This window comes from Onychostoma macrolepis, chromosome 16, assembly GCF_012432095.1.
Source record: "Onychostoma macrolepis isolate SWU-2019 chromosome 16, ASM1243209v1, whole genome shotgun sequence".
Taxonomy (NCBI): domain Eukaryota; kingdom Metazoa; phylum Chordata; class Actinopteri; order Cypriniformes; family Cyprinidae; genus Onychostoma; species Onychostoma macrolepis.
Window position 1 is genome coordinate 5,835,301 of NC_081170.1, and position 14,470 is coordinate 5,849,770.

A 14,470-nucleotide genomic window follows, 5' to 3' on the forward strand; every position below is an offset into this window, starting at 1 on the left:
AAATAACTTTACCTTGCAGTAACTTAAGATATTTCTGAAACAATTGCAAGGACAGACATCAGCTGCATTTTAGCTGAGGAAACAAGTTGCTTCATATGCTTGCTTACGACTATAGTTTTTCTTCCTCTTCATTTAGGTTTCCACACTTCCATGCGGGATTACTGGAAAAACCATTGAGATGGCAAAAGAGCAGCTTCTAGCCAAAGAAAAAAACACTGAGAAATGCCCATCATTTTTATTTTTTGCAAAATAAGACTTTACTCACAGAACAGTTTACCAAAAAAATAAATAAAAAGTAAATAAATAAAAAAAATTACTCATCTCAGTTGTTTATTACAAACATACCACTTTTTCACTTCACAAGACATTAATTTATGGACTGAAGATGTGTGGATTATTGTGATGTTTTTATCAGCTGTTTGGACTCTCATTCTGACGGCACCCATTCACTGCAGAAGATCCATTGCTTAGCAAGTAATGTAATGCTAAATTCCTCAAATCTGTTCTGATGAAGAAACAAACTCATCTACATCTTACATGGACTGAGGGTGAGTACATTTTCAGCAAATTTTCCTATTTGGCTCTGCTATTTCTTTAATCCCCACTAAAATCGTAAAATTTCCATAACTGTGGGAATAACCTTGTATATGCAGCTGAAAGCTCTTGTGTCACTGTGAAAATACAATATGTTTGCTATTATGAAGCCTCCATATAGTTAAATGTAGAGAATGAGGGTGCAACATAAAATCAATACAAACAACTGTTTAAATACAATGAGAATTTTATTAAAACGGTGCAAAAAAAAAAAAAAAACAAAAAACAAAAACAAAATAAAACTAACATAAAAATCAGATGTTCTTTCCACCTAGATTGCACTGTCACACAGCCTGGGGTCACCTCTCAAACAAGGAGAAAGGTAAAACAGCTGAAAACAAACACAAATTGCCCAATTAGCCAGAAGTAATGCACAAATATGAGTAGATAAATTGCATCTGCCAGTTCTGTACATGCAACAGTTTCAGTCTCATGCAAATTTGAGAATGCTGATGACTGTAGCTCTGTCACATCCATGAAAACATACCATATAAAAATAGTAAGCTACATCATAACAAAACAAAGCCCACTGTATTAAATAAGAGAATTTAGTGTGTGAAAACTGATGGTGGTGGACGCCACCACCATCATTAAAAAATGTACTCAAAATTCGATTAAGTATCATAATTCGCTTTAAAATAGAAATCAAAATTAGGAATCTTCAGGAGGCCCGTCTGTTTGACAACTAGCCACGTAAGAAAGAACATCCTAGTTTCAGAACTAAACATCCCAAACTTTTTGAAAAATCTTACTACAAATATATATTTTCAAATCATACCTTGTCAGACCACTGATGGAGAAATTAGTTTGTTCACAAGAAACACTCGGATTTAAGAGGCTTCTCTTGTCAGCCATTGCCGTACACTCCAGAATACTGACTCCACCACCAATCAGGGTACGGTCCTATAGCATACATTCGTATCTTTAAAAAACACTGTAAAACTGCGTTTGATTTACAAAAATAACTTGAACGTATTTATACAACAGTTTTATTTCATAATACAAAAATGTCTGCACTCTTATTGAAGTCCAACGCTCGGGGTGAGTGAATGAGCTTTCCATTCGTTAAATAACTGGATCCGTTAAACGCAAGCGACGAGTACATTGGAAGGAGAACATAAACTCCTACGGAGAGTAGTTGTCATTTCACTGACAATTTCCTCTTGTTTGTGCCTTGAAGCTGCAATAGGTTTGCAAAAGCACAATTCACCAGACGCGCACACGCAAACACAAGCTCACACGCTGAATTCCTTCTTTGCGACTTAGCAGAGTGGAAATCTGGGTAAATGGTGTATGCCTTACGCAAGACAGAAAAAAAACAAACAAAAAAAACAATCAATCGCAATTTATATTCAAATGTGCTGGACTGAAATGAAAAAAAAAAAAAAAAATTATCCAAAAGCAGCAGCAGCAGCATACTCTTTGTCCCTTATTTACACTATGAAAATGTGAGCCATGGGACTCAAAAGGTCACTGGGATGCACTGATTTAGACATAAAGGTGACAGCAAAAAAGAAACCTAAACAAGTCTGCCATCTATTGGTTATAGAGTGAATAACATGTCAAAAATATCTTGCTGTCTTTGGGTGAAAAATAAAACTAGCAACCCTTCAGGTTTTTATTCTGCAGCAAAACTTCACTCTGTCAGAGATAACAGACAATTTAGTGCTTTAAAACGTAAGTGAATTTAAACTGAGAATTTACAGCTTCAAACGCATGGGAGATACCAGATGAAGAGAAGAGGTATGTTAAAATTTTGGTAGGATATTAACTTAGCATACATTTAATTGTGCAAATCAGTAATGCAAATGTGGGAACATTGTGGCCTTGAGCTGACACAGTTATACAATTATTTGCATATGACTGATTAGATCTGTATTGAGTATCTGAGAAGCGGAAGGGGGTTCACTGCGACTACAACACCAACTCTACATCTACCATCAATGCAGCACACTAACACTTACCCACATCAAATGAACATGATCACAGCAGCAACATCCTCTTACAGTACTATAACGCCCATTTCACATGAGCAAAGACAGGGTAAAGGGATATTCAGCCGAAAATGAAGAACCTGTCATCGTCATTTCATTAACCCTCTTGTCGTTCTGAACCTGTATGACTTTCTTTCTGCTTTGTCCAGCAGAACGTCCAGACTGCTCTTTTCCATATAATGGAAACGATTGGGGACATGTGCTCCAAGTCACTAAATATTTTAACAGAGCAAAATTAGTAACATGTAGATGACATGTAACAGACTGGTTTGACTCAGCGTGCATGTGTGCTATATTAGCAGTTTTGCCCTCCAACGCAGCTCTCAAAATCTCATTTGCACATCCACATTGGCTTGTTGTGCTCAGTTAAGACACAAGGGCCAAATGGCGTTTGTCATCACTGGCGTCAAATTTGTCAGTAGGCGAGATGGAGCAGAAGACTTTCTGTGAATAATGACTTCTGGTCTATTACTCACATTAAGCGATTGGTCCACATTTACTTCCGTTGTATGGAAAAGAACAATCTACTTTTGTATTTGCCAATCATACAGGTTTAGAACAGAGTGTAAGGCTGAGTTAATAACAGTATTTTAGTTTCTGGCTGACTTGTACAACTAACTGGCTTTATCGGAGGCTTTAATTTCTGTTAACAGTGTAATTGGATTTGATCTCGATGCACCATGCATCGTGTAATTGAGATACAGAGAGATCCGCTAGCATCCCTCCAAGTCCACAAATATCGACAACACTATAATCAGCACTGCGAATCCAAAACCAAACAGAAGTAGAAATTCAGTTCAACAATCCCCCTGAACTAAGACTGAAAAGGCAACTAGGAAACAAGTGAGCTTGCGCACAAAAGTGGCACCTACAGCCGAACCCTGACATCCACATTCCACGCGAGTGGAACTGCAAGTTCTCCCTCCAGAATGGAGCGAAATGCCAGACTAGAAGCACAACAACATAACAGTCTATTCATTGTCACGTCTGAAACCCACACGCACAACCTCTGGACATGAGAAAAGTGCTTGATTTGGTGCAGTGACTGCTCTGGGGGCGATCGATCATTAACATTTAAGCCAATAACATTTGAAGGGGTCAGAAATTGTTTCAACATCAGCCCCCTTTGACCTGCGAGTACCTAGAACTCATTTATTAACATAACTCTTCCGCATGATGTACCATTTTCGAAAAATAACATCTGATTTCCTTCCTTTTTTGCGCTAATTTTAAAGGTTTTGCACTTTTAAATGTTGTAGAAACACTTAGTAGAACGTAAACGACTGATTTTTTTAATATGGACATGTGAAGACCCAAAGCGAAACCTTTGGCTATCAAGGTTTAGCTCCATAAGTTGAACATCTTAGAAGCGAGAAAGCACCATTTTAGCTAATTCAAGCCAGTCGGGTATGGCTTCCAAAGGGGTGCAAGTTAAATTATTGTAGCGTTGGGCCAATGCAGATAACACTCACTTGAAGTTAACAGTGTGTTTTTGCCTTACACTCTCAATATGGCAAGTCTTACATTGATTGCAGCTGAAATCCTACATGAAATGTCTATTATTATGCATACAAACGCAGCTGATATAAATATGCATTTTCTGGTTGTGCTTAACATGTATTTTGGAGTATGCGGTGTGTTCGTGTGATGCAACTTAGCACATTGTGCTCCAATGTCTATTGCCTGTGCTCTACATTCTCGCCACTAGGAGGAGACAAGGAGACAGGAAAGAGGATGACCACGTCAAGCAAATGTGGGCGGAGCTTAAAGCTCCTGCCTATGAGCCACAGCAAATGTAACACAACAGCAGTCCTATTCCCACAATGGCCATTCATTGTGGGCGCCGAGTCTCAGTAACCTGGTTCAGAAAGGCCGAACTTATGTCTTAAAGCAAGATCCACGCAAACAGGATATGATGTGGCTCACACGGCGGGCTCCAATGTGTCCTATAGGAGAGAAACCGGACAGAGATTGTCCATTCAAAACCTGTGGATGGCCGGCTCCGTTTCCCGTCTCTTCAGCTCCTCTCTGTAGCAGTACGAGCAGTAATGGCCCGTCTCGGGGTGGCCGTAGTAATTGCACGTAGGCGTTCGGCATTTGCTGGACTGCAGGTTGGCGAGGCCACCCGCACTGCCTAAAGAGTAATGCCTGACGGGCATCGGCCCGTTGCGACTGTCTAAAGTGAAACGTGAGTCCCGTAAGCCATTCGTGTAGCCTCCAGCAGGTTCGGTTGGGTAATCAATTGGGTCATGCTCTTGGGGAAAAGACGTCAGGCAGGGGCTGATGATACGGGCTGGGCTGCCCAAACTGGTGGAGGGAGGGTGGTACTGGGTATGGGGCGGGCCCTGTGCTAGGGGGCAGTGCCGGGGCAAGGTAGCATAGGATGGTAGGCCCGGGTAAGAAGACGGCGAACCTCCTGCCAGCTGCCGTCGTGTATCCAAATAACCATGTATATTGAGATGCTGCGTGAGTGGGGTAGGAGAATGGTCAATGAAGGTGGGCCTGGGTATTGGGACCACACCGGAGTACATCACTGGGCTGAAAGACGATGACTTCAAAGCGTTAAAAGTAGGAGGTGAATTATCAATGACTTCCTCTTTGCTTTCAAAACTTCTGTAACTCAGCTCAGGCCCGTCCTTTTTTAGTTGAGACCCAGCAGTCGTTGCGAGACCTCCTGCCACTTTCCGCTCAGCTTCCCTTCTCTGTTCCTGTTCGGCACGGAAGCGCTCCTCGGCGTCAACCAGGTAGCGTTGGATCATTTCCTCCTGAAACGGCTGCCGGTTGCTTGTAGTGAGTAGCGCAGCGAAGATGTACTTCCTTTCGCCTTGCATAGCGGATCGGAGGATGCTGAGACTCACTTTCACATCCGAGCTGTACTTAAAAGGGTCACCTTCAGAAGAGTAGCTTCCATTTTGTCGCTCGCTGGTTGAGGAGGGTGAACCTTTCCCAGAGTCCTCAGAGCCGGTTTGAATGGAGGGAGAGCTGTCCTTACTGCCCTTACGACCTCTCAGAGAGCCTTTCTTCTTCTCTTGACCCTCCTGTTTGAATCCACTTCCACTTGTATTCTTTCCCGTCATCAGGCCTCCCACATTCTTTTTCAGCTTACTGCCCAAGCTCTTGCCAAAGCTACCCAGCTTGTTGGCAACGGAGTCTGCACGTTTTTTGTCCTTATCCTTTTCTTTGTCTTTCTTTCCCTTCTCCTTTCCAATTGTGCCAGTTGTCCCTGCTGAACTGTTACTGGATGAACTAGAGGAGCTGGAAGATCCACCACTTGTTTTGCCTGTTGTGCCACTGGTTCCAGTAGTGCTGCTGTCTCCATTGCCATTGGAACTGCTGCTGACGGACTCCTTATCGGATTCTCCAGAGTCTGGCGGGGTGCGGGCATCCTCTCCTGCAGATGCTGTAGGTGACTCTGGCTGGGCCAATGGGGCCTGCTGTGAATGCAAAAATAAATAAATAAATAAAATAAAATAAATAAATAAATAAAAATAAATGTATTCTTTAATTACGTCCTTATTTTTAATTAAGAGATGTAAGAGAATCCCCCCCCCCCCCCATTTCAGACCCATATCCAAATTGCTTTTCAACTTGTACATACATAAAAGAACAAAACAAAAATACTATATTAAAATTATAATAAAATCTACATTTAGCATATGGATAAAAAAAAAAAAAAAGTTTAAAACAAAAACAAAAAAAAACAAACAAAAAAAAAAACAACAGGGAAAATGATTAAACTCATCTTCAAATAAATGTGTACAATTTATAATTTCTTTTACAACAACGAATCATTACATAATAGATTTTTTCCAGACAAGTTTATATTTAGATAGCATGAAAATGAGAAGTGACCAGAAAACACATGCCAGTTTGGCAGTTTAATTAGAATCATCATTTATTTGAAGACTTTTACATCGTGAGAGTAGCTTTAAAACATATTTATACCATTCTACAGACATAAACCTTTTAGTGTTAGAAATAAAAATGCTTTGGATGTACTCTTTTTTTTTTTTTTTGTTGTTGTCAGAGCAAATTTACCAAAGGTTTCTGGCTGTTAGTTTACACTTAACCAGTTAAATTATTCTTAGCATGTCAAACAAAGCAAGAAGCTCACCTGTACCTCACAGGGTAGAGGAAGCCAGGTGACAGTCATGTAGCTATGCAGCAGATGGAGCTTGGCCTCCAGAGATAAGGTTACACTGAAACCAAACAAGAGGCAGGTCAGAGCGCTGATATTCACTTATAAAATGGCACTTTAAATGAGAAATAATAATAAGCATGTTTCATGAAAATACAAAATAACATTTGCATAAATAGGAAAAATTCACAAGAAAGATATGCTGACGTATTAAACAAGATAAGTAAATTAAGAATATCAGAACAGAATATCATACAGTGACAAATGTGAAAGCTGTGGTAATAAGAAGGAACTACAGATGCAACCCTGAGCTATTTGAGAGCTTTGTGTTCCATTCATAGAAAGCATTTAGTGATAATCTGCATTAAAGAATGAGAGTTGCTAGTCTTGAGTGTTGGCCAACAGAGCCCAGTCCCAGCAGGCTCCACAGGGCTAATGCCGTCATTATGGTCAGAAATTACTAAACTCTGCTGTAAATAAGTCAGAGCCGAGTCATTTTGCACTACATAGCCAAAATAACCTGAATATTTTGAAAAAAAATTTCAGAGCAAATTTGGTATATGCACAACACACAGCAATTACAAGAATGTTCCAGGTTTAAAACAAGTGAAAATCTATGGATGGCATTTGTGACATGCTGTTGATTACCACAAGAAATAATTTTGACTCATCCCTCAGATTGTATAAACGCGCGTAGAGAAATTACTCATGTAATTTTAACAAAAAATATGAGCTATGCATTTTTGCTTTAAAACTCACCAGAATGTCTCGCTTCAGACTTAACATGCAAGGTTATTACTGTAAACAATTTATGCTTGTTATTCTTTCTTCAATTGTAGTCTGAATTATTGTCTGTGGTAACTAACAGCATCTCAAAAATGCATCTTGATTATATGCATGAGCACAGGCCTTTTATTCATTAAACTAGGTGGCACACTTGTACAGAGGATTGCACAACTGACAGTGGAGCAGAGATTGATGATGAGCGCCTCAAAAAGCTGAGAAATGTTGATGTTTATGTAAAGACCACAAAAATCTCTTAAAATAACATTGTTACAATTGAATTCAGATTGCAAATGCATACTGCAAATTGTTTCAAACAGAGAACATTCCTTTAACATACAAATGCGCGTAATGAAATTCTACCTTGCCAGCATCACATTATCGTTGTCATCTTTGCCCCATTCCCAGTCTTCTCCAGGATCCACAGCAAAGTGCAAAGGCAGCATCTTATGATCCGAGTCCGTCAGAGGGATCACCACTGCGGAGGTTTTTACCAAACAAAAGGTAACAAATGGTCAGTATCATTCTGAATTTCACTACTTCCCTACTTATTTATGGTTTGGCTTATTTACAAACACAATACAGTATTCAAATGAACTCCAAGGCTACAGTCCCAAAGGCCTTTGAAGAAATAAACTGGATTAAAGTGGATAAAGACTTTCTGGAAACAATAAATGATTGCAGATTTTGTTCTGTCTTGCTTTGAAAAACTGGTTTATCAGGCAAGAACAGCACACTGCATGAACCATAAAAAAAAGCAAACAGATTTGCTACATATAAACCACTCCTCACCTTGTTCTTTGGAACTGTCTTTCTGCTCCATTGAGACCAGGGCAGAGAAATGGGCCTGGTCATATGCCAGAACGAGAGGGGAGCGGTGGCACTTGTTGGCTGGTACTTCTAGGGGCAGGTAAATCCCTCCAAATGGGATTGGTGCAAAAGCTAAACAACAGACAAAAATGATAAGCTTTGCTTATGGAACACGAGAGGACAAATGGAAAATGCATTATTTAAAGGGGACGTAGTCAACACTTTTGTGCCATTGCATTTTTCTGCAACAGTCATAGTCATGCTAATGTGTTCATGGTTACATTATAACCATTAAGATTTTGACTGAGCCATTTTTACAGCTTGGCTTCAATAGACAAGCGTGTCAGAAATTTATGCAAAAATGAAATTCTGTGCTTATTTACCTTCTCCCCCAGAGTCCCGCAGCATGGTGTCAGCCACCACCACTATCGGCCTGCGGAGCACATGAGCAAGAACGAACACATGAAACTCCTCCAGGCTCTCGTACACCGGCTCCTCCTGTGACTCGGCACTGCGGGACACAAAACACACTCACATCATGAGCAAAACACTCCAGAAAACCTCTGTTTACTGCTTTCAATGTAGAAAATAAAATCAGATGTAAATCAACACACCCGTTGCTGCCGTTAGTGCTGTAGTGTATCCTGGGTTCACTGGATGCCAGTTTCAACAACTCATTCCACTCTTTCTGCCACTCTTCCTCTGTGTAAACCAGTCCCGACTGCACACAAATCCACACACACACAAACATTAGACTGACACAGAGACCAACTTTGTGCAGATTTTCTAATTTCATAATTACACTACTGTTCAAAAGTTTGGGGTTGGTTACTTTTTGGGGGTTTGAAAGAAGCTGCATTTATCTGATCTAAAAATGGCATTTATGTTATCAAAAATATAGTAAAAACTGTAATATTGTGAAATACAATTTGAAAATTCTTTTCTATTTATTATATTTTGTATATTTCTATTAATTATTTAAATGTTATTTATTCCTTTGATCAAAGCTTAATTTTCAGCATCATTACTCCAGTCTTCTGTGTCACATGATCCTTCAGAAATCATTCTAACATGCTGATTTGTTGCTCAAGGAACATTTCCTATTAATATCAATGTTGAAATCAATTGTGCTGCTTAATATTTTTGTGGAAACTGATACTGATGATTTTTTTGATGAATATAAAAGTTCAAAACAACAGTTTATTTAAAATATAAATTGTTTATAGCATTATAAATGTCTTTGCTGTCATTTTTGGTTTATTTTGTATTTATTTCTTTAAAAAACAAAAAAACAAAAACAAACAAACAACACCCTTTTCAATGGTAGTTTATATTTTACTTGATGGAGCCTGATCCTAAACTAGCATTAGCATTAGCTGTTGCCATTTTTGTAAAAATAATGAACCAACTGATAGTGCTCTAACCTCCTTGTTCTGCATGGTTTGTTGCCATCTCCACCTTCGCTTTAAAGCCTCCCTCTCCTGCCCATGATCCATCAGTGCATAGAGAGACTTCCGCAGCATTAGGTCTCGATCATGAAAGCCCCACATACCTGCATAATAATGTTTTAAACATAATTACTGAATTAATATCTTAATATTACACCTGGCAGTGGTTTCTAGGCAAGTATGCAGTTATTTTACTGTTGCTTTGCATATAAGTTATAGTTACACTCATTGCCATGGGAACATATTTTATCTGGGGGGTGCTGGGGCTTGATATTGCAGGGCGGGGCCACGGTGGGGGATTTTAGACAAAATCCTAATAATAAGCCCAAACTCTTATAGATGAACATACAAATTAATGAAGACAGAGTAATGAGAATGAATATATATTTGAGCTTTTGTGACTTTAGTTCAAGAAATTTTCTTTAATACTTCTATTATTTAAGGGGATTTTACTTAAAGTTTTGGTCAGCGCATGCGCTCACTGCCTGAATTATGCACTTTGGCGAATTCTCTCATGATTCTCTCAAACAACAAAGTGCAGATGTACATGCAATGTAAATAAGATATTCATTTATCATACACTGTAGACAGCTTCACTTATTATAACTGGAGCTTTTTTTTAGTGTTCACACTCGCTAAACTGAATTCAGTTATTATAGCCTATTATTTGAAAACGTAATGTTCTTTGCTTACTGTATAATTTGTTCATAGTTTGAAGAATCGTGGACATGCGGCATTATAATTAAACTTAAAATGTCTTTTTATTAAACATGTGATCAGGTTAAATACAAATTCAGTCTTTTAAAATATTTTGAAATAACATGGTACTTGCCCAAAACGTTATGCTGTGCATAGTTAATAGATTACATTAGGCTAGTGGTTTGAGCGCGTTTGACTAGAACGCAATTACAATTGTCAATTAGTATATTTTTATTCCTTATTTACTTGTTCTATTTTTTAATTCTTCTTTTTATGATCTGTTTTTTTGTTCTGTCGCTGTCATTCTATTGCACTGTGGAAGCTTCTGTCACGAAAACAAATTCCTCGTATGTGTAAACACACCTGGCAATAAAAGATTCTGATTCTGATTCTGATTACAGAGCTGTTGTGTTCATGTGATTGTTGATGGCCATCTTGAGAAGCAAAAAGCTTCGGAAAATGACTCATAAAAAGGACGAGGACATGAGTAAAGTCGGAATTTAAAATTACGGTAATATCGCGTGAACATTTCACATGAAATTCTGTCAGTGAGGGCAATTGTAAGAAAGCAGGATGCGCGCCGGGTGGTGCGCAAGAAAAATACAATTGCACTAGGTATATTTCTGGTAATTTTAATAAGTAATCACAAAACTATCACAAAAATTAAGTATCCTGGGGATGATCGAGGGGCACGAGAAGAATTTGGAGGGGCACAGGGAAAATCTGGGGGGCATTGCCCCCCCTTAAACCCAGCCCTGCGGCTCAGCACTCCTAGCTCCCACGGCTATGGTTACACTATAAATCTAATACAGAAAAAAAAAGCACTCCAATAAGCATCTGTTTTCAATAACACATTAATTCACAGGAAGACTAAATGTTTTTTTTAGCCTATAATCTTTGAGCTATGTGTAACACCAACAAAATTTTAGAAACCTGTAAGGTGGAATGGATATTAGGGCTGTGCAATTAATCGCATGCGATTGTCACGCGCATCTCATCAGTAAAGCCGGTTTAATTGGCATTAAATCGCCATCACCTGCTCTCAGATGGAGAGGCATTTACTAAACAGAGCCGTAGTTCACTGACAAGCTATGCAATATCGCGTTCAAAATCGCATTCGATTTTGAACGCGATAATGCCTAGCTTGTCAGTGAACTACGGCTCCGTGTATAAAATGCAGCTCCATCGGAGAGCAGGTGATGGCAATTTAATGCCAATTAAACCGGCTTTACTGATGAGATGCAATAAGACAATCGCATACGATTAATTGCACAGCCCTAATGGATATGTATAAAAACTCTGTGCTGATCGCATACAAAAAGTCAATTTGAACACTTACCCAGTGAAGCAGCGTGTAACAGACAGTTCCCATCACCACTAGTCGCCAGAGGTAATAAACTCTGACAGCCAGTCCCCAAACGAGTCCACCAGTTCAACCGTCCTGTTGAAGGAAAAAATAAAAAATAATTCTCAAATCTGTGGCTACAGACACCAAGATACTTCCTTCTATGGATGCATCCAAAAATCACATACTTCCCTCTAAAATAGTAGGCGAAAACAGCATTCAAACAGTAGTATGTCTGAATTCAAAGCATTCATAAAACAGTTAAAAAAGTAGTTTTTCTGACTCGGAAGTGTGCAACTGATGCTGGTAGTACATATGACAATGACATCATAAACACAGTATGTTCATATTACACTGATACTACATGCATTCAAACTATATAGAACATACTTTTAAATGGTCACAAAGTAATTACTTCAAAAGAAGTACCTACTATTACTCAGTATATGATTGCGGACACAGCATGTCTTTCAAAAACTAGTGAGCTACCTACATAGGCAACACTAAAAGGGCAATAGTGGACCAAGTAAAATATCAATCATAAATATTTATTCACTTTATTCATAATTAATTCAACAGTTAAATCTACTAAAAAAGACTATTTTAGCCATTATTTTGTGTGGTGTGTATTAGGGATGTAACGATTAACCGCGAGCCGGTTGAAAATCGATTCAAATGTGTGACGATTCAAATCGGTTGAGATGCGAAACAAATCGCGATTCAATTAGGGTAGTTTATGAATGCATGTCTGAGGGGAACTTACTGTCTTTAGAAAAGTTTAGATGGTATTTTTCTTCTCATCTTGCCTCTGTATAATGCATATTAAAGTTCATAAGTGCAGCGCTGCTTTGATTACAGCGGAAACCAAGGAAACGCTTAAAGCGCCACCTGCTGGCAGAGAGTGAATCTGCGTCTCATTCAGCTCGTCTGCTGTTTCTATGTATAATTTCACAAAACTGAAGTCATACCATTCTGTTTTTGCTTCAAATTTCGAAATTATACAGTCTAATTTAGGTTAAAAACTGCTCCTGCTGCATGTATGCAGCATCTTTGTTTGGATCATGATTAAAATGCAGTGGTTGCCTCTAATTTTAAATGGAAAGAGCACAGACAAAGCCTTATTTAGTTTTTATGAAGAGATTTCTTTTATTTATGTTACTTATTTATTTGATTTGGGGCTTGTTTTAAAATTTCAGTTTAGTTGTTATTTACATTTACATTTTGTTATTTAGCAGATGCTTTTCTCCAAAGTGACTTACAAATGAGGACAATAGAAGCAATCAAAACCAACAAAAGAGCAATAATATGCAAGTGCTATATTAGTATATTATTATAGTGTTATATTTCAATTTCACAAAGAAACGTGCAGCATTTTGTCCAAGCAATAATAAAAGAACATATTTAATTTATAATCTTAAAAAAAAAATCATGAATCGAATCGTGAAATCAAAATCGCAAATCGAATCGAATCGTGAGTTGAGTGAATCGTTACATCCCTAGTGTGTATCTTTAAGCTTATTAGACTATCACGCTAATGGCAAACTCCTGTGTGCGTCACATGAGAAGCACAACATGCTGCCTATGTACGGAATTTCAAATCAGTCACTTATAATGTTACATTTTAGTCAGGATGCTTATGTAGACAGCAGAGAATAAAGCAGCTAACCGAAACATAAGTTAGAAATATCTGACTATAAAACTCATATCATCAAAATATTTGGTTCAGCTGTCGGAGGAGAGATTCTTGAAATGAAATAACTAACCAGCGTGCTCCAAGGCCACCATCATGGACTGCTCAATGAGGTCTCTCTCGATGAAGCCGCGAAAGTCGTCTCTGTAGACGGTGAGGTCAGGCAACTGGAAGGTGCAGAGTGGAGTGTCCAGAAGTGGCTCGTTGCTGCCGCCCGTACAGGACACGTGTGAGCGGGCCAGAGAGACGATAGTGGAGCTGGCGTGAGAGATTCCCCTCGACAGTCGCTTCTCTGTGGCTGCTGCCATGATACATGTTCAGATTACTGCGTATACTGGAGAATATAAAACTAGACGCTGGTAACCTATTATCTGGTCGACCTATTCTTATCAGTCCTCCACTCCCTTCAATTCGAAAACAATGTTAATCAGGTGAGAGTGGGCAAGGTTTTAAAATGACATCATATGACACTAACTGTCATGGTCAGTGTAAATGATTTACAAAAATTACAAACCACATTTGAGAATTAAGGTCAACCCGTGCAGACAGATATTCTAGTGCTTTTGTACCTTGAACAACCTCATCTTGGCGATGTAAGAGAGGCCGCCCCGTCCGAGCTATCTCCTTTTCAAAGGAGGAATACTCTCTCTCCTCGGCAAAGGTGCATGAGAGGTTCCCAGCATGCACTTGTCGCAGCTGTTCAAAGTCACTCAGCGCAGCCGAGAGGTCCCAGTTCTTTCCTGCGAAGAGAGCCACATTCATGAAGCATGCAAGAAAATGAGAGTTCATAGTTTTGCTGCACCTCTGCTTAGGAGTTTAAATATTAACCTGACATCGCAGCAAAGTTCAATGACACATTCCGCTGCTGTTGCTTGTGCAAATACTGGTCAGTACCGACTGTCAAGCATGCATACTGCAGAACTATACATATTTTAACTCAGTCTCTTATGTGCAGTGTTGCTAGGCAAC

General features: G+C 39.0%; 1 protein-coding gene across 5 annotated transcripts in view; it reads right to left on the bottom strand.

Moving 5' to 3' along the window:
- Window positions 1-230: 230 nt before the first annotated feature.
- Window positions 231-14,470, bottom strand: part of otud7b (OTU deubiquitinase 7B) — a 28,968-nt gene continuing 14,728 nt past the window's right edge. The window contains exons 3-12 of one of the 5 annotated variants that reach the window (XM_058747087.1): window positions 14,071-14,241; window positions 13,575-13,799; window positions 11,806-11,907; window positions 9,744-9,871; window positions 8,934-9,040; window positions 8,703-8,830; window positions 8,302-8,451; window positions 7,873-7,987; window positions 6,709-6,787; window positions 231-6,022 (exon numbers count right to left, since the gene is read on the bottom strand). In XM_058747087.1, coding sequence (XP_058603070.1) covers window positions 4,568-6,022; window positions 6,709-6,787; window positions 7,873-7,987; window positions 8,302-8,451; window positions 8,703-8,830; window positions 8,934-9,040; window positions 9,744-9,871; window positions 11,806-11,907; window positions 13,575-13,799; window positions 14,071-14,241 — 2,660 coding nt within the window. In that variant the 3' untranslated portion in view covers window positions 231-4,567. Of the gene's footprint in view, window positions 6,023-6,702; window positions 6,788-7,872; window positions 7,988-8,301; window positions 8,452-8,702; window positions 8,831-8,933; window positions 9,041-9,743; window positions 9,872-11,805; window positions 11,908-13,574; window positions 13,836-14,070; window positions 14,242-14,470 lie in introns of those variants that run through there. The other 4 variants (XM_058747085.1, XM_058747086.1, XM_058747083.1 and 1 more) reach the window with 4 other exon arrangements.